This window comes from Dasypus novemcinctus, chromosome 5, assembly GCF_030445035.2.
Source record: "Dasypus novemcinctus isolate mDasNov1 chromosome 5, mDasNov1.1.hap2, whole genome shotgun sequence".
Classification (NCBI taxonomy): domain Eukaryota; kingdom Metazoa; phylum Chordata; class Mammalia; order Cingulata; family Dasypodidae; genus Dasypus; species Dasypus novemcinctus.
Window position 1 is genome coordinate 5,625,580 of NC_080677.1, and position 23,849 is coordinate 5,649,428.

Sequence of the window (23,849 nt, forward strand, 5' to 3'; positions counted from 1 at the left end):
GTCTGAAAAAGAATCCTGGATTGGGACAAGGGAACATTTGTCCCTTCTGCACTGTGGGTATCATCCCCTGCTTGATGCTGTCCCTTAGGCGGGAAGAATAATGCAACTCTCAGCAAGCGCCCGTCACCGTCTCTCTGTCTCTCGGTTTCCCCACTGAGGAAAGAGGGGTGGTGGCCTAGGTGGTCCTGCAGTCCCTTTCTATTTTACCTTTCCATCACCTACGACTTACACCACACAGGGATTTTTGTTTTTTTTTCAGGAGGGACCGGGGATTGAACCCAGGACCTTGTACCCAGGACCTCAGACACCAGGACACCTGTCAACCACTTGAGCTACATCCACTCCCCATTGAGAGTTGTTTTTTTTCACTTGTTTTGTTTTTTAGGAGATTCCGAGGACCCCGTACGTGGGAAGCAGTTGCGCAACCACTTGAGCTACACCTGCTCCCAACCATGCAGTTTTAATCCTGGCAGTTACTTGGCTAGGACACGACCATCTATGTAGACTTGATGTTCCAACCCTTAAGAGAAACCTCATAAACTCAGACTCCTGTGGTTGGCAGGGTTCAGAAGACGCGGCAGCCAGCATGGAGGGGAGTTCCAGGGCCAGGCTGAGAGACCACTTAGGGCTCAGAAGACAGGCGAGGATGGGGTCCAGGACACTCTGCCCGAGGTGGGAAGAGCAGCGGGGTTTCACCAGCCCCACAGACACGCAGGCACGAGCTGGGGCCTTTATTTCCCGTCCTGCCGAGCTCGTGCGCTGGCGTTTAGCAAGGCCTTCCCTGAGACTGGGGAAGCACGCGCTAGTAGCCCACGGTTTCTTTTTCCTTCTTGTTGAAGGGGTTGTAGGGCTTGACCGTTGTAACCATTCGAGACAGAGGCGCTTGGTGACGGAAGAGGTCAACTTCCGCATCTTTCCGTAAGATGCTATAGAAAACAAGAAAGGGAAAAAGAAAAAACTGACATCAAAGGAACATGAGAACACATAACCTCATCTGCTTTGCCACTCATGCTAAGAGTGAGGGAGAGAGTGAGACGGGAGGCTGGGGTCACCAATCGTTGCGTGTAGCGCAGGTCTGGTAGCATTCGGTTTCATTTCCTGAAGACCTGCTATGTGTCTAGAATGACATCAGGAGCTGACAATATGGAAAATTCAGGCAAAAGGATGTGAGTCTATACACAGGTTGCCAAATAACCCAACAGGAACCACGGGGAGTGTCCGGCGTGAACCTAGCAGGCTGTGGAGGGAGGAGGACAGTGACTGTGCCACGTGGGCGAACAGCATCTGCCCTGAGCTATGTCAAGTAGGAGTGAAGAGGGGAAGAGGACAGCAGGAGACAGTGGGCAGGGAGCACCTGAGGGCAGGACGAAAGGGTGGGTGGTGGGATCAGCGCCAGGGGGGTGGGACGAAGCCTCCCAAAGAGAGGAGCTTGAGCTTTATCCCAGAGGCAGTGGGGGTTCCGGTGGGCTGAAGGCCAGCTCCCATGCCGTCTCGGTTTGCTCATCTATCAAGTGGGAATAAGTTCGCCCAATCGAATTTGCGCTGAGCATTAAAATAAAGTAACAGTGAAATTTTGCATCGAATGCGATGCGACATGTTCCATCACCTTGGGCTTTCAGCATTCTCAAACCTGCCATGCCAGCTGTGGAGAGCCACCCCCTGCCAGCCCACGGTCACCCTGTCATTAATTAGAACAGCACACACAATGTGACGCTTCTATGTGGCAGCCAGTTACAAGGCTCAGTGGGAAATTCATTCCCACACAGCAACCAGAGGTAAAATGCCTTTGTTTTTATTCAACGATGATCATATAGCAATCATTTTTTTTTTGTTTCTTTTTTTATGCTGTGGCAAATGGCCATTACAGTGAGAAGGGAAGCTTCCTATGAAGGTTATATACTAGTATTAGGAAATGAGCAGGCAACACTGGGTTCAAATGGAAATATGAGTTGGGAGAAAGGGACTTGAACACACATTCTCTCATTAATAAATCTGAAGATTTGCAAAATCCCCTTATCCACCTTCCACACTTCACCGTCCCCTCCCTTGGGACCCCTGTTCCAATAGTCCCTTCTGAATGTATTCTGCATCCATCTCTTGGTCCTGTCCTCCCCTGCTCAGATGATGCTATGGGGACCACATGGCCACCAACCCCTTTGCCTTTCACGATGGAGGCCAAGCCCCCTTGGCAATCCTGACGGCCACAGGGATCCACGGCAAGGCGCCCGCCACGCCCTGTGGACGCAGAGGTGCCCGAGTGCCCTTCTCTCCTCTTCACTGTCAGTCCAGGATCCGGGGAGCGGGAGCACTTTCACTTGGCTGGTGGTGTCAGAATTCAGATTGCGCGACATGGAGGAGAGAGTGGGCCGAGAGGAAGTGGAGGCAGGGAGTGAAAGGACGGTGGCTTTTTGCATTTTAAAGAAGTTCAGTGGGGAAAGGAAGGAGAGACGCAGGATGGTGGCTCAGAGAGGAAGGCGTTGGCATGGTATCGCAGGGAGACGTGGCCGGGTCTCTGTTTTTTTGTGTGTGTGTTTTTTTTAAAGATTTATTTATTTCTCTCCCCTTCCCGCCCCCCCCCCCAATTGTCTGTTCTCTGTGTCTATTTTCTGCATGTTCTTCTTTGTCTGCTTCTGTTGCTGTCCGCAGCACGGGAATCTGTGTTTCTTTTTGTTGCGTCATCTTGCTGTGTCAGCTCTCCGTGTGTGTGGCGCCATTCCTGGGCAGGCTGCACTTTCCTTTGCGCTGGGCGGCTCTCCTTACGGGGCGCACTCCTTGCGCGTGGGGCTCCCCTAAGCGGGGGACACCCCTGCATGGCAGGGCACTCCTTATGCGCATCAGCGCTGCATGGACCAGCTCCACACGGGTCAAGGAGGCCCGGGGTTTGAACCGCGGACCTCCCATGTGGTAGATGGACGCCCTAACCACTGGGCCAAGTCCGCCGCCAGGCCGGGTCTCTTTGGAAACAGCAGGCCAACTGGGAGAGGCAGGGACATTGCCTGGGGAGCAGGGAGGAAGCAGGGTGGAGCGGGCTAAACTATTTGGAGGAGGGACCAACCTTTTAAAAAAAGTGAGAAAGGAAGAAGCGTAGTGACAGAAGTGGAGATCGTTAGGGGGTGAGGAGGCGGCAACGGTAGCAGGCAAACAAGCCCTCTCTGAGGCCTCTTGGATAACCCAGCAAGCAGAAGGCAAGACCTTCTGCTGAGGCATCTTGGGGAGGAGATGTGACTGGAGGGTCACATAGCCCAGTGAAGTTTGGAATGGTGTTGGCACTTCATAAAGGCTGAATGAGTTACAAAAGAGAAGCCATGGCACAGTTGAGCTCATCTTCAGGAGTTCCCAGGGATTGCCTGGGTGTAGCCTGCTTCTTCGAAATAACAGGAACAAACGCATCATCTCAGATGGGCACACTCAGAAGGAAGTTAGCTCACCGAGTTCTCATCATGATCCTCAGAGAGAGAGACCAACACTCACACTTCCATTGGTAAATTTTAGCAAAAATAACATTCAGGGTAGGGTCAAAAAGGTCAGAGAAGATACTTGATCACGTTGAGCCTTGAAGGCCTAAATGGAAGAGCTCTCTTTCTTCTCAGTGTGGGATCACAAGGGACCACACACCTTCCTGCCCAGGGGCTCCATAGGCACTCAGGTTAGCAGTGAGCACAGCTCTCTATTTTGTTTTGCTTTGTTTTTAAATCCCCAGTGGGTGCATTCTCATTCTGAGAATCACGGCTTGTCAGGAGCTCCTGGTCCAGGTGAGCGGAGGGTTGGAGGTCGAGTCCCAGCACTCACCTATGTCTTAGTTTCAGGGTATGTTGTAGTTTGAGGCTTTTGTGGACCCCAGAAAAATATCACGTTCTTAGAGCTAATCCATTCTTGAGGGTATGGACTTACTACAAATGGGACCTTTCGATTAGGTTACTTCAGTTAAGTGCCTTTTGATTAGGTTACTTCAGTGGGACATGACCGAGGGTGGGTCTTAGAACTTTTACGGGAGTCCTTCATAAAGAGGATGAACGCGGAGAGAGAGAGACAGAGAGAAACTCAAAGAAGCTGAGAGAGAGAAAGCCCCAAAAGCCAGAAGCTGAACGCAACGAAACCCGGAGAAGAAGAGAGAGACCAGCAGATGCTGCCATGTGCCTTGCCATGTGACAGAGGAGCCAAGGATTGCCTACAGCCAGGTTCTAGGGAGAAAAGCATTGCCTGATGGTGCCTTGATGTGGAAATTTTCATGGCCTTGGAACTGTAAGCTTAAATGTTAATAAATCCCCATGGTAAAAGCCAACCCATGTCTGGTATATTTCTTTGGGCAGCTTTTAGCAAACTAAAACAGGGTGCTACTCTGTTGCTTTGTCACCAGTGCATGTCTCCAAGGCCTTCTGTAACTCTGAGCAGAGGACCCCACAGTGTCACTTCAGAGGGTACAGTGTGATTAATTTGGATTCCTACTCAGGGGCAGGGGATGACAGGTGTGTGTATAAAATGTATGCAATTATGGCAATGGCCGTCCCGGGTTCAGCAGGAGACCTAAATGCGTTCCCTGCTGAAAGACTCAGTTTCTTTCTCTGATAGTAGCAGCAGGTGATGGTTCTACAACTAGAAATAAAGATTTTTCTGAAAGACAGCAGGAAGGTTTACCACATACTGGTAGCTAGATTATGTGGATTTGGGGCGTGTTAAACCAATAGGGCTTCGGGTAGTGGGATCTGGGTTGTTTGGCATGAAAAGATGGGTTGTGAAAGAAAAAGATGGGCAATTTGAAGTGTTCTCCTTTTGCACTGACAAAGCATCTTTGAGGTGGATCTCTTCTAAATCACTAACCATTGGGTCACAGAATATAATCTTACCTCTTTTTGGAAAGCAGCCCTAAAATAAAGATGTAAGGATGCATTGAATTTTGAGAGTGTTTCTTTATGTCCTTCACATGAAATAAAATGTAAATTGCCTAAATATCTACCATTCGTGTCTCTGGAAGTGGATTTGTGACCTTTGAGAAAATTGACTTTAGAGAAAACTGACTGAATATAAAATGTTAGCTTTGAAAACCAAAGACATCCTCTTACATTTCTTCTCATCAGAACCTCTAGACAATCCTCAAATCCAAACTTCAGTTAAGTTAGTGAAGCCCTCCTCAGCAGATGCCTCTTCTTTCCTTTAATTAGTCCCTCTTGCCCTGAGAATTGGTGTGCACACAACTGGGAATGTGAAATGTGGTTAGAAGTCTCTAGAAGCCTCATTCAAAAGGCCCCCGAGGAGCCGCCCATTATTGAAGGATGAGGGGGCTGATTGGGGTGTGCTTCCTGGGATGTGAAAAGCCCCACCTATTGCCAGCAGAGCCCTCAGATAGCTGTGACATAAATGCCCGCTCCTCCAAGAGTCAACCATGAATCACTTCCTCTGTGAAGCCTTCTTGGGTGTCCCATGCAGATTACTTTCCAATTATCGCATGGTACGCATGGTACTTTCCAATCATCCCTTATCTGTACAATGGGAAGAGCAGCAGGATCCTCCTCACAGGCCTCCTGGACAATTAAATGAGTACTTGGAAATTGCCTGGTCTACGGGAAACACGTGGTCAATGTAAGTGGTGGTGATGATGATCATGGCCTTGGTGCTTGTCACGCTGTACAGTAGTGTGGCAGTTCGGCATTTTTTATGAATTTCAAAAATAAATATTGGATTATGTTTGTAAACTGGTCTTTTTCTTTGGGCATATTTTCCTTTGGGATTCAGATGTTTCACTTTAACTTGATTAAATAATGATGAAGGCTTTGATTGGGTCACATCAATAGGACGTTGAGTTCCCATCCCCTTGGTGGGTGGGGACTCACAGAGAAACCACCTTGCAGAGAAGGGAGGTTGGAGTTTTGATGCTGGGAAGTTGGCACACAGAGAAGCAGATATGTGAGGAAGGAGAGAAGGCTCCGTTAAATACAGGCAAGAGGTCTCCAGAAGAGAGATGAGCTATTCACCTGATAGTCTACAGCTGGCCTTGTGGAGCAAGCAGAGCAGCTGAGTCTGGAGAGAAACCAGCCCTGGGAAGAGAGGAACCCAGGAAGGCTAAGCTCTTGGCAGATGTCAGCAGCCGTCTTTCTCCAACATGTGGCAACAGATTTGATGAGGGAGGTAAATTGTGCTTTATGGCCTGGTAACTGTAAGCGTCTACCCCAAATAAATACCCTTTATAAAATCAACAGATTTCTGGTATTTTGCATCAGCCCCCCTTTGGCTGACTAATACATACAGTTATGTGATTATTTCTTTTTCTTTGCTAGACTGTGAGCTCCTTGAAATCAAGGTCCAGGTCTTGTGAATTACTGGAGCGTGATAAAATTTTGCTGACTTAATGGAAGAACATATAACCAAACAAATGTATGCGTGAACGAGGAAATGAGCGCTGGGTGGACTGTGAGCCACGCCCGAGAAGCCCACTCATGGCAGTGGTCTCTCGGGACGCTGGAGAAGGCCGTCCCGGCAGGGCTTGAGGGCCAGCTCCCCAGAAAGCCCTCCCTGACCACTGAGCTCAGCAGGCACCTCCCAGGCTTGCTCTACTCCATCACCCTGTCTTCTCTCCTTCCCGGCACATATTACTCTCCAAATTATTTTATTTCTCTAATTCTTTGGGTGCTTCTTTATTGCCTGCCTCTCACAATGGAACAGTGCCTGACCCAGAATGGACAGTAGGTAAATGTTGGATAAATAGATGAATGAGTGAATTCCATAGCAAAAGAGGTTGAACTAGGAGAACAAGACCCCTTGGGTGAGCCCTGTCTCCTCAACCCCCGTGCACCATCCTACCTGGATGGTTTATTTGTTTGTCCTGGGCCAGCATCTAGACCTGGTAAAGACCGCAGTTGCCTTTTGAAAACTGTGTCCTCTTATTTGCAAGGCCAGGACTTCCACAAAACACTTCCAAATTTGAGTTACATTGCACAACTATGTACTGCTTCTCACCAGCATCTTCAAATAAAAGAGCCTTCAAAAACCTTCCATCTAACTCATCCTATTTTCAACTTGCAAAAGTGGTGCTTAAAAGTATTTATGACTTTCTACAGAACTTTGTCTTTTATTTTAAAAATGGAGTATTCGCAAAAGGTAAATATGGGTCTCACGTAAATAAGTTCCATGCATCCAAGTGAACGTGCTTCTTCTGATGATAAGGCAAAAGGATTTGTAAGTGTGGAAAATTGTGAGTCCAGGAGGTCAAGATGCACTTCATCTAACACAGCTTAAATATCTTAATATGCTCCTTTCCACGTTAATAGGAACATTAACCTACACGTGTTTTCCAAAGCCATTTTGGATCCTATTCTAAAAGGAAAATGTAGGCAGGCCCTAATAAAGTTCTCGTCAGAAGGAAAATGAGCTCTTCTTTCTTTTTGGACTCGACACCCCCATTTTTTAAAGCAATGTCAATTTACCCTTAGCATTTAATTGTTCTTTAATGGAATAGCTATGACGATTTCCCCTCTAATGTATCTGAGCAAATTGAGTAATAGGACTCGTACTTACCGGTGCACTTCTGAATCTGGCGATGGGGTTGTTGATGGAATATTAGAATTTGCTGGGTGGGTGGCTGTGAAATGAACCTTGCCAGTGTATCCTGGAATATTTGCAGTGCTAAAGTAAAGAGTTAAAAGAGGGGAGAGAGGAGAAATTATAATAATGCTTTGTGAAATAGTCACAGTAGCTTAAACCCAAATATGAAAGGCAGAAGGAGGGAGGCAGGCTGATTTTTTTCCTGTCTGAGGGTCGGAACTTGGACTGTCCAAACAGGAAAGAAAGCAGGCATGGGACATGGTGATGCATAGATATTTAGATAAAAGCTCTGCTCGAGGATTGAAGAAGCATAGTTCAAGGCCATGCTTTACTATGATTTACATTGGCATATATTTTCCAAATGTGATTCACTGCCGAGATCTGCTTCAGATTGAGAGGACCAGCTCTTTGTGAAGCAGCAGCCCTGCTTCAGGATTAGTAAACATTTGCAACTGTGTGTTTTATAAAATTTCTTTCTTACACCATGAATGTACTATATTACTGATTTCAGACAACTTCTTAAAATTGCATGCATTGAAAGCAAATGTGAACCAACATTTTCATTCTACAGGGCTTGTTAGCTTAATTTCACTTACTCTTCTCCCCTTTTCTTCACCAGAGAGGGGAAGGAGTGGGGGGGGGGACAGGAAAAACACTTGTCAGGAGCACGAACACACTATGCAAATCATGAGGCTCAATCGAATAACACAACTTGTTTTTCTGGAAGTCAGCTTCTGGTCTCATTTCAGTGCTTGGGCCTCCACTGGCACGTGTCTGAAAGGGAAGCAGCAGCATCTTCCATGGGCAGATGGCAAGGAGCGCGGCGGGCGGCAGCCTGCAGCTTCTCCACTCAGCCGTGTGCGCTTCCACCAGGGGCTCTCCTCTGGGTCTATGACGCCCTGGAGCAAGCTTCCTGGTTCTAACACACAACCCTGTGCAACGGGCCCTCCGCTGCAGGCGAAGGAATGCCTCCTCGTCTCTCGGTCGCCTCTGTGACCTTTCCAGAACCCCCTTCTAGGCCAAACCAAACCTTTCCAGGAGCCATCAGTCCGCGGAGTGAATTTTGAAATACGGAGCTTCACGGAGGTTCCTTCCCAGGGTGTTAAGTGACATGCGGTACAGAAAAGACGAGGTGAGCGGAACCTTCTGGACTTGGGGTCAGGAAGAGGTGCGAGACCCGTGACTCCACATACCGCTCCTGGGCTCTCAACTCCGGGAGACAATTGCCTTGACTGTGAAAGGGTAATGATACCAACCTAAGGGAGCTGGGCAGAAGGAAGGAAAAGGCCACGCGACTGGCCTGGCCGCATAGGCAGCCACTGAAGTTGCAGTCTCTTGTAGCCCTTCCTTGCGTTGCCTATGTGTTGGTATCAGCAGGTAAGAGGAAAAAACCGCATATATAGATATCAGGAAGGGATTGGCTCTAATAGGCTTCATATGCCTCTTCCAATTGCATAACCCTATGACTCTGTAGGTGATCTTATTGGTATGGAGGCAATAATTTTGGGGCTATCCCGACACTGATACACTGAAGGGAATTTACGCCAAGGACCATGCCAGAATAAAATGGTACAAATTAATGTCTTTTGTGAGACTCGGTAAATAGTAAAGCACAGGGGAGGAAGCCCACGCCCTGGGAGCCAGCTCAGAAGAGGAGCCTGGACTCAGAGGACTGCAGGTTGAAGATCTGACATCAGCTCAGGGGTGAAGGCAGAAGCAGCCAGCAAACTGGTAGCGCTTTTTAGGTGCTCAGCTAATTTGAGTTGAAATTCAAGGCTTTAAGGACATAAGAAATGGACAGAGCAGGGGTTGTGTACGGGAGAATGCAGTTAATCGAGGTGCTGTAAAGATGTTCAGCTGGTGGTTTCCAAATGTTGCTCCACCCTGGAATTGCATGCCTGACCCAACCCTCACCCTAGATACTGATTTCGTTGGTAATGGGGTGTGCCACCTGTGAATCAACTGGGATTTTCAAAAGCTCTCCAGATGATTCTAAGTGAGGTGAAGTTTGGAAACTTCTATTTTCAAGCTGCTGGTGGGACCTGGGTGAGTGAGGCAACACTGCCACGTTCTAGGCAGTGGCCTTCACGTTTGCCTGGGATTTTCTTGAAGAAATGTAGCTGTCAGTTAGAGAAGTAACAAGCGGAGCAAAATTACTACTATATACATCTCTCCCCCAAACATTCATTAAGGCTTCCATGCATGTTGCAGAGGAAATTCCCTTCATCTCTGTGGGAAGTTTTTTCCACTGCCCCCAAAACACCTGCAGAATCAAAATGCCTCTAAAACCATCACCAGCCATTAGAGCAGTTAACAATTCGGGGAGATGGACACACACGCCATTTGTTCATCACGTGAAGGGCTTGATATAAAGCAGCCTACAGCTCTGGGCCTCTGGGCCATCTAGGTTGTTGATGTCAAATGGTATTACGTTATGCTGTTGTGTTGTGTTGTAATGTATTACATTTTATTATATTTTATTACAGTGGTCTTGTCTAGCAATAAGACACAATGAAGCAGTGGACTGGACTAAAAATTAACTGCACAGGCTGGAAAAATTAATTCAGTTGCATAATAAACTGCCAAATATTTGAAAACTATCTCGCCTAAGCTGCTTTTAAATCTATCCCATTTAACACTTGTTCAGAGACATCACAAGAGGACTGTTGCCATCTTAACTGCAACACATCAACCATATATCAAAAAGAAAATACTCTCAGATGGACAATCCAGACCTGCTGCTGCTACTTGATATTAATTTTTAGAGGGAGGAAACAAAATACTGAAGGGGAACAGGTGTAGCTCAGTGGTTTGAGCAGCTGCTTCCCAGGTACAAGATCCCAGGTTCGATCTATGGTACCTTCTGGAAAAAAAAAATACTGACGAGTACAAGCTTTGAAGTGAATTTCCAGATTAGTTAAATGTTAAAAGGCTCTAGCACGTCCCCATTTGAGGAAAGCAGAGAAAGGGAACCACTTAAAAGCAGAGAAACCTTCATCTGCATCTGTCCTCCACCACAGTCCTTGGAAGACATTCTTTTGAAGCTCTAGTCCCAAATAACTATGTCTTTTGTTCTCTAGTGGGTAAATTTGAATAGCTTATTGCCTAAGTTTACAATTATTTGATTTCTTGCAATAAAGCATAATAGATTATAAACTAATTTCAGAAAATAAAGACATTTAACAGTTCACTTAGAAAAAGGTAGTGAAAAGAAGGTATATAATTAAAAGCTAAGTAGAAAATAAAGAAAACATGGGGAAAAAGCGTGCAAAATGGCAAATCTAGGTAGTGTATATGTGGATCAGAATTTAGTTATCCACACAATTTCTCTATCTTGCAGATGTGACTAGTACATACTGAGAGTATGCTCTACTCCGAGCATCCTTCTAAGTGCTTTGCATGGATTGATTTATTTAATTCTCAAAAGTACTGTGGGTGGTGGAGCCCCTTATCATCCCTCTTTTATAGGTGAGTGAGATGAGGCAGGGGAAGTCTAAACAGCAAGCCCACAGCCAACGGAGCTTGTGAGTGCTAGAACTGGCCCGGAGGTAGGATCCACGCCCCGCTGCCTTCAGCAGACCCAGCGTTGATGCCCTTACCTTGAAAGGGCCATTTGCACTGCTGGGAAACCCCCTGGCACTCTCACACACTCTTCTAGCCTAACAGGAGCGTCCTCCCAGTTCAGAGTCCCCGCCTTTCTCGGGCTGTCTTTGCGTGGCTGGGAGTGCAAGTTCAAATCGGTCTGACCACCTTTTATTGAGAACTGCCTGTGTCAAGTCTACCTCTAGGTCCAAATCAAGCCCGGTTCCTGAACTTTCACATTCTGTGTGTAAATTTTTAAACGGCAAATCTGGAGGTTGAAAGACCCCAGGTGGGGCAAAGGAAAGGGTGGGGTGGAGCAGGAGATGGATTTTATGCAAAGAGAGCCTGTGCGGTGAGAGCGGCCCGGGTTTGCTCTGTGCTGCCTTTCACCTGCCGGGATCTGAGACGTGGACTCTGTGTCGTCCCAGCCTCAGTTTCCTTATCCATTATTGGCTAGTGGTCAGGGCGATTGTGGCCCCTTTGCAGGGCTCTGGGGGTGGGGGTCGGGTGGATGTCAAGTAGCAAAAGTGCCTGACGCACAGGGAGTGCCGAAATCCATGCTGAGAAGGAATGGCAGGGGTGGGAGGGCGGGTGGCCGGCCGGGACACAAGCTAGAGGGGAACAAAGAGGTGGCAGGGTCAAGGAAAGCTTGGTCCTTGGGCAGAATCAGAATCGGGCCCAGAGGACGGACGTGAAAGCAGTCCTCCAGAGAGCTCTGAGCACGGGAGAAGCTGCAGGGGAAGGAAGTGTGCTGCGTTCTGAACTTGCTCTACTGTTCAGTGAGAAGTGCGAGGGAGACTTGTCTCCCAGTGACCTCTGGTCCCTGGACTGGATTTCTCTGACTGTAATGACATGCGCTGGCCCCAAGGATGGTTCCGGAGCCATTGTTTTCATTATAACCCAGGGGTTACCTTTTCTACCCCTTTGTTCTGATGACTAGAATCTTCAGCTCCTACTTTTGGAAGAAGACCTGAGCGTCAGACAACTCCAAGCCTTTATAATACCAAGAGGCTCAAGTCCAGGGCACCAGTTACTCGCCAAAGACAAAAGGCTCGCTGGATGTGGCTCCAGGGCAGGAGTCTGCCCAGGGCTCAGGAGGCCTGTCCCTTTCTAAAAGGCGTGATCTTGGGCTCTTTCCGTCGTTTGCTCCTGGCCTCAGACTCCTCATCTGTAAAATGGGGATAGAACCTCTTCCCGCACCTCTGGCCTCATCACCCTATTTTGAAAAACAAATGAGAAAGTAGATGTGAAAGTATTCTGAAAAGGCAGAAGTGTGGAGCTAATGTAAGGAACTACTATTTATAGCATTATTCTTAACCTGCATTGCGGTAAAATTTAAAAAAAAAAAAAGGTGCTACAAAGCCTAGTGGCTGGCAGGCAGAACCCCCTCTTTCCACCGCAGCCCCTTCCAGGGCCCTGCCCGGGGGTCCCTTCTGGACCCATGACTCATTCCTTGCCAAGGCTTCCTCACAGAAGTCATTAAGGCCAGAGGACAGTAAACATGAAACGGTGTGCAGTCCTGAGAGGAAAGGATTGCACCCTAGGGGAAGGTGGTAGAGTGGAAGAAACTGTCTCCTTTGCAGAGGGAAAGAAAGGCAGGCAGAGGCGGCCTGGCAAAGCCCTGGGTTTGGGAGCAGCGCCTGCTTCCATCTGCTCTGTCCTGGGGCACGAGGCTCTCCCGCTCCAAGCCTCAGTGTCCTCGTTGGTAAGCTAAGGGGGCTGGACTAGATGAAATGCATGTGTCTAGGGTCCCAGATAGCGCCAACTTTCTAGAGCCGACGGGACAAGCCAAAGCACTTTCAGCAGCCATCTCCCTTCTTAGGAAAGGTCGAGCACCAGGAGGAAGGATTTCAGTTCTGACTTGCCACAGATTTGCTGTTATGTGCAAGTCACCGGTTAGGGGTCTTATACTGATGCCTGATGAATTCCAAGCATTTTGAAAGTATGTGGAACTATAAAATCATTACTGAAACAAACTTCTCTTTAACACTTTCATGACAAACTCCTGCGAAGAAAATGGCTTTTTTATTAAAGAGGGCATAGAAGTCACATTTGGAAAAAATGGGGATTCCTATGCCAAATTTACCTTAATTTTTCTTCAACACAGACCATAAGCGGGGGTGACTGTGTTTCATTTATATATATATATATAAATTAGAGTATATATTTTATATATATATATATATAATTCTGAACAGTACTTCAACCCAACCCATACTAAGCACATATTTGTTGAAGGAATGGAAACACGATTTAACTATCCTGACCTTCATAATTCCTCTTGAACCTCATGGATATTTGGGGTTCTCCTAATTCCTAAACCAGTCTCAAGTTAGAATTTAGGGACTACACTGGACACTGCATTAATATTTTGAGTTCCTTAACTCTAAATGCCTTTTAATAACTGGGCATTGCCTATCAAATTAAAAAATAATTTTAATTTTAATGAGAAAATTTATGTAACAATTCCATTTTAGGAATTTATTCTCCAGAAATATATGCATACCTGTGGAAAGGTATATGTAGGGGTTGTTTATTGACATATTATTTACAATAGGGAAAAACATTTTAGTAAGGAGTTGGCCTATCTAAACTATGATGTAGCCATGCAACAGAATAACATGCAGCCATGACAAAGATTTAAGTAGCCCTGTAGTGCCAGGGAAAAATGTACAGTGCATATTTCGATTGCTCTCACATGTGCGATACAAGAGTATACAAATACAACAATATATGCCTACATACATATATATTGCAAACATTCCTACAAGCATGGGGGACATGCCTAAAAGAATACATCAAACTTTCCAAAATGGGATTTAAAATGGAGGAGTTATCTTTCTTTTAATACTTTAAAAATATTGGAATTATTTTCACAGTGAATGTATTTGTTATTGAGCTTCAGTGATAGTATGGGAGGTAATCATAAACACTGAGGAGAAACACTGATTCCACTTAGAAATTGATGCAATACTTTCAGAAAATAATTTGTCAATATTCATCAGAACATTTATACATTTTGACCCCATAATGCATTTCTGAGACTCTCTCTTAAGTAAATAATTCCAAATCAGGAAAAAGAAACCTGTAAGAGTGCTCCAGAGGATTATTTATTGTAACAAAAACTGGAAACAGTTTATATATGTAACCTAAACAAACTAGTTAATTATACACTCAAATAAAAATTATGATGAGTACATAGTAATATGTACCCACCACTGTATTGCAATGTTAGGGTGGTAAAAATGTTATATGCAGGATGATTGTAGCTATATAAATATACACTAGCAGGACTCAGAATACATATGACAGAAGTCTCCAGATGATTATGGTGGCAACGTTTCCATGTGTTTGGTTATATTTTTATTATAGTTATTAATTGTTAGCTACTTTTAAAAGTAATGATCAGACTCCATTCTACAATAAACAAACCAAAGAAGTTTTTAAAATAATGGTATAATCATCGCCAATATAAAAACCACTGGACAGGTCAGAAGATTTGGTGACCAGAAACTGAAACTGATTAATGAGAGAAAAATTGAAAAATTTTCATTGTCAGGAAAATTGGTGATTTCCAACATTTGGAATCACTTGAACTCAACAATCGTGACCTCAGCACTTACCTGAAATGCGGTTTCCGTGGAAGGGGTGCAGGCCTGGCTTGCGCAGCCTGATTAAGAAACATCGATCGTGAGGAAGACTTGAAAGATAATGTCGTAAAGACATGTACCTTTAAGAAAGTTTACAATGAGAAAATAAAGGAAGAGATATTTGCTTCTGAACAGGCTGGTGGTCTATGCCTGCTGGGCACAAAGTTAAGGCGTTGTTGAGTTCGGGGCTGTGAACCTCACACGAATGACATATTGCCTGTTCTGCTCCTTGCCCAGTGTGGTGTAGTGGAGACGACAACATTTCCTTTAGGGAGTCACGTATGTGGCAAAAGTAGAAAGCAAAGCAAGGGAAGGATGTGTGCAGAGTGTGACGTGCTGACTTCAGGCTTGGAGCAGGGGGCTGAGATTGGGAGCGGCATGTAGGCATCTAAAAGATATGGGGAAAAGGCCCTTTACCTGTTACTTTATTCTGTATAGTACATATAACCTATATGTTTTTGTATCCACCAACATTTCACAATCACAATGGAAAAACAGGTCCTGTTAAAAGGTTGAGATTCTGTTGAAGCTTGAAAATGGAGCAAAGGAAGAAATTTTGCAACCTTAGAGGCCCTCTAGTGGCCGAACCAGATAAGCTTAGCAAATGTTTTCAATTGTGTTCAGCTCATGTTATGAGAGGATGTATCATCCTCTCATAACTGCATTCACATCCTTAAAAACAGAAATCAACAGCTAAATGATATAGAGTAGCCTATGTACAAATGTTTCCTGCCTAACTGGAATTTTCACATCAGTTTTTAAAGTGCTGCCTGACTGCTCTCTACTCTCTTTGAAGGATGACCCCGGAGAATACATTTGATTCTTTCCCAAGAATGTCTCATCAAATATCTCAAAATTCAAATACAAGTTGGAAAGATGAAATGTTATTAAATTGTTGGACTACACAACATTTAAAAATTTTTAATCCCAATATCCTTCCTTATATTTTTAGGATTATTATATTTAATAATAGTAACTTCCTTGCAGAATTTATGGAAGAATCGGATCAACAGACCCCTTCCTCAGGTCAGCATGCCACAGCCTTCAAGTCTTCTGGGTGAAAGCAATTTCTCCCTGCCCCACACTTCAGGCCTTTTTATGGGATTTGTTTCATCCTGCTATATATTAGAATTATTTGTTTACATAGCTAATCTACCCATCAAGTTTTTAAGTTATTTGATGGCAATCTCTTTCCCTTTTTTACTTTCATTCTAAGCACATTACCTAGAATATTTTAGGAACTCAATATATACATATTTGGGGGGGGGAGGATTGAATTAGTCATTTTAAATTCTTTATTGAGATGGGTTACATAAGTGATTTCTAAACCAGTTATTTTTGGAATATGTTTTATTGTTTGGCCAAATAGTCAAAAGAATTAGATAGTTAAGATAATACAGAAAAACTTCAAAATTATTGTAGGAATAGAATTGCAATTAACAAACCAGAATATATCTGACAGAGGGCAAGAAACATGAAGTGAATTAGTTGGTCTAATGGGCACAAATGCCGTTTCAAAAAATAGAAATTAATTAACATTAAAATCCTATCTTAATACAGCCACCAAAAACCTCCCCACAAAGAGAAGCCCAAGACCAGATGACTTCACAGGTGAATTCTACCAATCATTCCAAGAAGAATTAAAATTAATACTGCTCAAATTTATCTAAAAAATCGAAGAGGAGAGAACATTGCCTAAATCATTCTCTGAGGCCAACAGAGCCAATCAATTGGGAAGCAATAGTCTCTTTAACAAACGGTGCTTGGAAAATAAGATATCCATATGCAAAAGAATGAAAGAGGACCCCCTGGAAACCACATATCTGATAAGGGTTTAATATCCAGAATATATTAAAAAATCTTACAATTCAACAATAGAAAAGACAACCCAGTTTAAAAATGGGCAAAAGACTGGGATAGACATTTCTCCAAAGAGGAAATAAAAATGGCTGTAAAGCACTGAAAAGATGCTCAAAATCACTAACTCTTAGGAAAATACACATCCACACCACAATGAGATATCATTTTGCACCCACTGGAATGGTCACTATTAAAAAACAAAAAGCTACAAGTTTTGGGGAGGATACGGAGAAACAGGAACACTCATTCCTTACTGATGGGCATGTAAAATGGTGCAACTGCTGTGGAAGACAGTTTGGCAGTTCCTTAAGAAGCTAAGTATAGAGTTACCATATGACCCGGCAACCCTGCTACTAGGTCTATACCCAGAAGAACTGAAAGCAGGGACTCGAACAGACATTTGCACCCTGATGTTCATAATGGCATTTTTAACAATTGCCGAAATATGGAAGCACCCTAAGTGTCCAAAAACTGATGAATGGATAAACAAAATGTGGTGTGTGTGTGTGTATATTTTAAAAGATTAATTTATTTTTTAAATTTACTTCTCTCCCCTTCCCCACCCCCCCCCCAGGTTGTCTGCTCTCTGTGTCCATTCACTGAGTGTTCTTCTGTGACCGCTTCTATCCTTATCAGTGGCACTGGGAATCTGTGTTTCTTTTTTTGTTGCATCATCTTGCTGTGTCAGCTCTCCGTGTGTGTGGCACCTTTCCTGGGCAGGCTGCACTTTCTTTCGCGCTGGGCAGCTCTCCTTACGGGGTGCACTCCTTGTGTGTGGGGCTCCCCTATGCGGGGGACACCCCTGCGTGGAACGGCACTCCTTGCGCGCATCAGCACTGCATGTGGACTAGCTCCACATGGGTCAAGGAGGCCCGGGGTTTGAACCACGGACCTCCCATATGGTAGGTGGACACCCTATCCATTGGGCCCAGTCCACTTCCCTGGTATATATATTTGATGGAATATTATTCAACCGGAAAAAGGAATGAAGTACTGATACATGTGACAACATGGCTGAGCCCTGAGGACATCTTGTTGCATGAAATAAGCCGGATAGGAAAGGACAAATGTTGTGTGATCTCACCAAAAAGAACTAATTAAAATAAGTAAATTCATAGCATTAGAATACAGAATATAGGTTACCAGGGGATAGATTGGGGTTAGAGAATGAGGAGTTGATACTTAATTTGTACAGAATTTCTATTTAGGTTGACTGTAAAGGTTTGGAAATGGATGGTGGTAATTGTAGAACATTATTGTGAGTGTAATGAACAGCACCGAATTAATAGGTGAATGTGGTTGAAAGGGAAAACTTTAGGTTATGTATGTTAGTAGAATAAAACTTAACAGATTAAACTGTGGACTATATAACACAGTGAACCCTATTATATATGATGAACTATAATTAATAGTACAAGCATAAGAATGTTCTTTCATCAATTATAACAAATGTACCATACTAAAACAAGGTGGTAATAATAGGTGGCATGTGGGAAAAATTCACCTAAAATAAACCATGGATGATAGTTAATAGCACTATTTTAATAATCTTTCATAAACTGTAACAAAGGTAACTAATGTTTAAAAAATAGTATGATTATTTAAAAAGTGCTACCATCAATTATAAAATATGTACAAACCAGCACAAGGGGTTGCTGGTGGAGTGGTATATGGGAACCCTGTACTCTATGCATGATTGTTCTGTTAATCCACAGCTTGTCCATAGCATGGTAGTTCTAGGACCTTGCATGAAGTCTTCCGCAAGCATTGTCTATCAGTAGAGAAATGAAAGGTATTGTTCCTGACATTTGGCAGCTCAGTGGTCTAATGAAAAGAGGACAGGACTTAAGTCTGTCTTGTGAATCCTCAAGAAGTGGCTTGACCTCTTGCCCTCAGTATTCCCACTGGTAAAAACAAAGTTTAAAACATGTATATGAACATTGTTGTGATGCATCTAAATATCGAAGCATGGGCTTTACGGCACCTTCCTCCAGCAAAGGTTCCTAGTGCCCATCTATCTCACTGTCCTCTCACCTCTCCTAGCCTCTGACCGCAAATGCTCTTCCCAGGTTGCTGGACCATCTGAGCTTGCTATCCAACCAGATCGTGTGCTGGAAAGAAACCTATAGCACTGAAGAGCTCACAACCTTGTTTTGGGGAAAGGGCCTAGTTTCACCCATTTTAATCACTATCAGGTATTCATCACCTGTGTCCCAGGTGCTTTACAAACACAGTCACCCCGCATGGTGGCCTTTTCCTCCGGGTTTTCAGATGAAGGAACAGGAATTAATTGAGAACTGACTTGCCCAAGGCCATGATGAGGCAGTCTCCAAAACTGTCATCGCCTTTTTTAAAGGTGACAGGTATCTTCTTAAGCGCCACTCAATAACAGGATTTTTTTAAAAAAGTTCCTTCATTTATAATGACATCAATCACCATGATTCATCCTTAGTAATAAAAAATAAAGGAGCTAATTCTGAATGCCACTTACCGACTTGTGTGTGTATAAAGAAGTTTAGAAGCCCGAGGCTTGCCTAGAGAAGCGATGTCACCAAAGGGGTTGTCAGCGTCCTCGGCGTCTGTGGACTCCACGTGACCGCTGCGGCAGGGGAGGGAGGAAAAGATGGATGTTCCTTTATAAGAAAAGTAGCAGAAATACATGTGTTTCTATTGGTTTTCTAACTTCCAATGGAATTTTTTTTTTGTCAAAATAGATTGAAAGCTCAAAATACAAACAGAAACCATTCTCCCAGATGAGGATGACTGATGAAACAATTTGCCTTTAAAAATAAAATCTAGGGAAACGGACTTGGCCCAGTGGTTAGGGCTTCCGTCTACCACATGGGAGGCCTGCGGTTCAAACCCCGGGCCTCCCTGACCCGTGTGGAGTTGGCCCATGCGCAGTGCTGATGAGCGCAAGGAGTGCGTGCCACGCAGGGGTGTCCCCCGGGTAGGGGAGCCCCACGCGCAAGGAGTGCGCCCCGTAAGGAGAGCCGCCCAGCGCGAAGGAAAGTGCAGCCTGCCCAGGAATGGCGCCGCCCACACTTCCCGTGCTGCTGACGACAACAGAAGGGGACAAAGAAACAAGACGCAGCAAATAGACACAGAGAACAGACAACCAGGGGGGGTGGGGATTAAAAATAAATAAATAAATCTTTTAAAAAAATAAATAAATAAAAAAATAAAAAAATAAAAATAAAATCTAGGGAGCAGCTATGGCTCAAGTGGTTGAGCCCCTGCTTCCCACACAGGAGGTCCCAGGATCAGTTTCCAGTGCCTCCTAAACACAAAACAAAAGAAAACAAACAACAAGCAAACAAAGGACAATATCTAACCCAGATGTGCCAATGAGGCTTAGTGGTTGAGCACCGGCTTCCCACTTACAAGGACCCAGGTTTACATCCCAGCCCTAGTATCTCAAAAATAAAATAACATCTAGAAAGGTGAGTTTCTCTTCTCTAGAGTCAGAGGTGCCAGGCTCTGGTGTTCTTAAGTCTGGGCCAAATGAAAGGAACAACTATCTTGTGTTTCTGCCAAACAAAGAGCTGCTTTGTGTTTCCCAGCACACCGGGACAACAACTCCATGGAGACTGGGAGACACTGGAGCAAGTTAGAGACCCAGGTAGCCTGCCAGAGCCAGGGATCCCCGGGAGATGGGGGGCTGAGCTGGACTACAGGTCTACAGCCTTCCTCGTTCTCTGGGATCTACTTTGTCCCAATGCTATTCTGTCTAAAGCAGAGGCAAAGACCCTAGACTAGTGGCAATGCAGACCTTTGTCCCCCATGGAAGTTAGATTTAAATACAGAAAAATAAGATGCTATAGGCACTGTACTTCAGCATCAGTGAGTACATCAGTCCTTCCACACTAAGTGCATTGGTTGCCAACGCCCAATAGTACTAGTTTCCAAGTTATTTCATAAAACAACCAACTTAGGAAGATAGAAAAATGCCCCTCCTCTTTTCTTTCTTTTACCAAAATCTTTAACATAACTTTGATGAAATTCCTGGCATTAAACAGGTGCTGTGCAAGGAAAAAATTAGAAATCTGTGGAAGCAGAAGTTGTGTTAAAAAGTATATTACAAAATAAGTGAATTGAACACAACCACAATTTAGATGCAAATCTAGGATTTTTAAAAAACATTAAGATACATCACTTACGTGTAGAGAGGAATGTATTTACTTCTAGAACTTGGACTCACACTTAGGAAAAAGAAAAAAATATAGGTGACTGTGTTATTGATATGAATTTAATAAATATCAGATTATTACAATATTTTCTAATGAAAATTTTTAAAGTCTTCAGAAATATCTCATAGAAATTGTCTTCCAAAAGTTTGGGGTTTTAAACAAAAATCATTTAAAGGTGTAGTTTTTTTTAAAGTGATGAATATCACAAAGACAATAGATTGACCCTGTCATCCTGGACAACTGTCCCTGTGTTGACTGCCCCTTCTGGGCTGGCTGTCTGGAAACCTTCCCTCTTGGACTCATTTTTGCTGCATTCCTCCTTAATGATTAGACGTGCTCTGCTAGGCACTGCTGAATCCCTCATTTTCTTAGGCACATGGGATTTTAGTATTGGAGTGGATCTCACTGACCATCTAGTGTAATCCTCCACTGCAGAGACAAGGCAATAGGGCACAGAGGAATTAACTTAAGACTACCGCTGTTTCTGGCGCTGCAAGATGCTCACGTTCCTCTCGTTTTTTTCCCTGCTCCAGCCCAAGAAGCAGCCATCTCTTTGAGGTTCCCTGTTGCTTTTTTTTTGGGAAAACGGTGTTTGAAAGCCAACATCTGGGTGCTAGGTTTGTTTGCGGCTGCTGGGGTGTCACTTACTCCAGGCCCTTTTAGTGGACAGAGCTGGGAATAACTGCTTGTATCTGAACCCACGTATATGTACATATCTATATTTCTGGATCTATTCATCTGTATGTATATATATGACCTTGAACATGAGTTCATAGGATATCTCCTACTCTAATCAGTACCGCAGGGTTCATTCTGGACTTTTCCCCTTAGAAGAAGAAACCTGACTCCCAGTATCTACAAAACAATGCTAGTATACAAATAAGTTGTTTCGAAATTGCTGATCTGTGTCCCTCTAAGAAACAAATCTACCAACTGCAGGATGATGCTTCTATACAGTTCCTTTTGTCTTTAGCCTTGTTGTACCCAATCTACATAATGTTTCCAAATTTGCGGAGATCAACTCCTCATGTAAGTGTAGTTAGGTCATGTATCTGTAACCCAGATTTATATGTCACAATCTGCATCCCATTCTAGGTTCCCCCAGCATCCTGGGTAGATTTTTTTTTTTTTTTACTTTGCATTCAGTAAATTTATTCTTTGGGATGTATAGTGCTGTGGGTTTTCACAACGGGAGACTGGGATCTCCACCACGACGGTGACAATGAAGAACAGCCCACCACCCTGAATATTCCCTTACAAGGGCCCACTGCAGTCAACCTGGCCCCGCTCCCGCAGGCCCTGGAGAGCACGGATCTATTTTCTGGCCCTATAGTCTTGTCTTTGCCAGAATGTCCTATAAATGCAAGAACACAGTATTCAGCTCATGGGGGCTGACCCTGCTTATGTCATTTGGCAAAATGCATTTCAGAGTCATCCGTGCTGTTTTCTCTTGCATGGCTCCTTTCCCGTGCTGAACAGTGTTCCATTGCATGAAGGCGCTACGGTGTTTAAACATTCACCTGTTGAAGGGCACCTCGGTTGTTTCTAGGTTTGGGTGACTATGAATAAATCTCCTATAAACATTCCCACAGATTTGTGTATGTGTGTGTGTGTGTGTGTACTCCTGGGAGCACAGTTGTACAGAAGCAGGCTCCAGAATGAGTGGTACTTGCTGGAGTTGTGAGATGTGGCAGGACTGTCTCAGGCAGAGTTTTTAATTTATCAGCTGATTTACCACCATACCCCACCCCGCCACCCAAAGAACCATATAAACTGAAATTTTTAAATTGAGCATCTGGTTGAGCTAGTTTCCATTTTATTACATGATATGGAAATAAAATGATGCTAATAAAGTTTTCTTATATAAATTCACACAATGCTAGGAATTAATACCTGTAAATTTACATTCTTACTCTAGTAACAATATTTTGAGCGGGATGGTTGACAATTTCAGCTTGCTATTTTTACAAGGGTTTTATGATTTTTTAAATATTTCTAACTTTTTATTTAAATGATTATCATTCAATTTATATATGACAGCCTATTAGTTATATTGGAGTGTTTTACATATTTGGTAAAATCATATTTTAAATAATCTTTATAAAAATCTTACAATTATTCTTGGAATATGGCTCAATAAAATACATGTTTTCCTATAAGACTCAGTATTTCTCTCAACATTGTAGCTATTTGCATTTCTGTTTCCAGCAGCCAAACCTGATGATGGCTTTGTATTTTTTCATGCCATTATTCTCTTTTCTTGTAATAATAAAACAATTCCTTTATAAATGGCTAATTATACTGGTTTTATTGCATAGTGCAATTGCCAAAAACTTGGAAAATGTTATTCTACATGTTGTTTTTTTATTACTGAAATTTAGCAAAAATACTCAATTCTACTGACTGTGGGCAAAAGTCTTCTGTACTTTGCTTTGCAGTTAGCTGTAATTATGCAAATAAAAAATTAAAAGTACACTCCCAACCCTCCCACTGAGGTGATGAAATTAAATCTCCTAAATTCAGAAAACCAGATGAGACCCTAGGGAGCAGAAGGTGGAATGGCTCTTCCTGGACTGCAGGTGCTTATTTTTTCCTATGTCTGCCTCATACCATTCTTCACAATTAGCTGCAGTATTTGTTGCAAAATATGTAGTTCCATCTGAAGTCTCATGTGTTTATTTTCTATCTTATTTAACATTTCAAAACTGCTTTTTGTGAGTCACCACTAGTTATTTGCAACCAACAGGCTAAAAATCACCAGTCTACTCATTAAATTGGAGTAGGATAGCTGGTTATTATGTGGAAGCAGTAGAGCATTAGCTCATACCATTAGAAAAAGTCAATTTCAGGTGGTGTAAGGAAAGAAAGTGAAAATCAAAATATTTAAAGTTATAGAGAAAAGGAATAATATCTTTATGATCAGGATAGGGAAAGATTTCTTTAAAACACCACAAACCATGAATGAAAATATTGATGAACTCAACTACATTAAAATTCAAATCTTCAGTTCAACAATGGGCATAATATACAC

At 43.6% G+C, this 23,849-nt stretch overlaps 1 protein-coding gene across 1 annotated transcript in view; it reads right to left on the reverse strand.

Moving 5' to 3' along the window:
- Positions 1-743: 743 nt before the first annotated feature.
- The window catches only part of SPMIP7 (sperm microtubule inner protein 7), an 87,433-nt gene continuing 64,327 nt past the window's right edge, over positions 744-23,849 (reverse strand). The window contains exons 6-9 of the mRNA XM_023589478.3: positions 20,789-20,830; positions 19,120-19,227; positions 7,510-7,617; positions 744-926 (exon numbers count right to left, since the gene is read on the reverse strand). Coding sequence (XP_023445246.2) covers positions 803-926; positions 7,510-7,617; positions 19,120-19,227; positions 20,789-20,830 — 382 coding nt within the window. The 3' untranslated portion in view covers positions 744-802. The remainder of the gene's footprint in view (positions 927-7,509; positions 7,618-19,119; positions 19,228-20,788; positions 20,831-23,849) is intronic.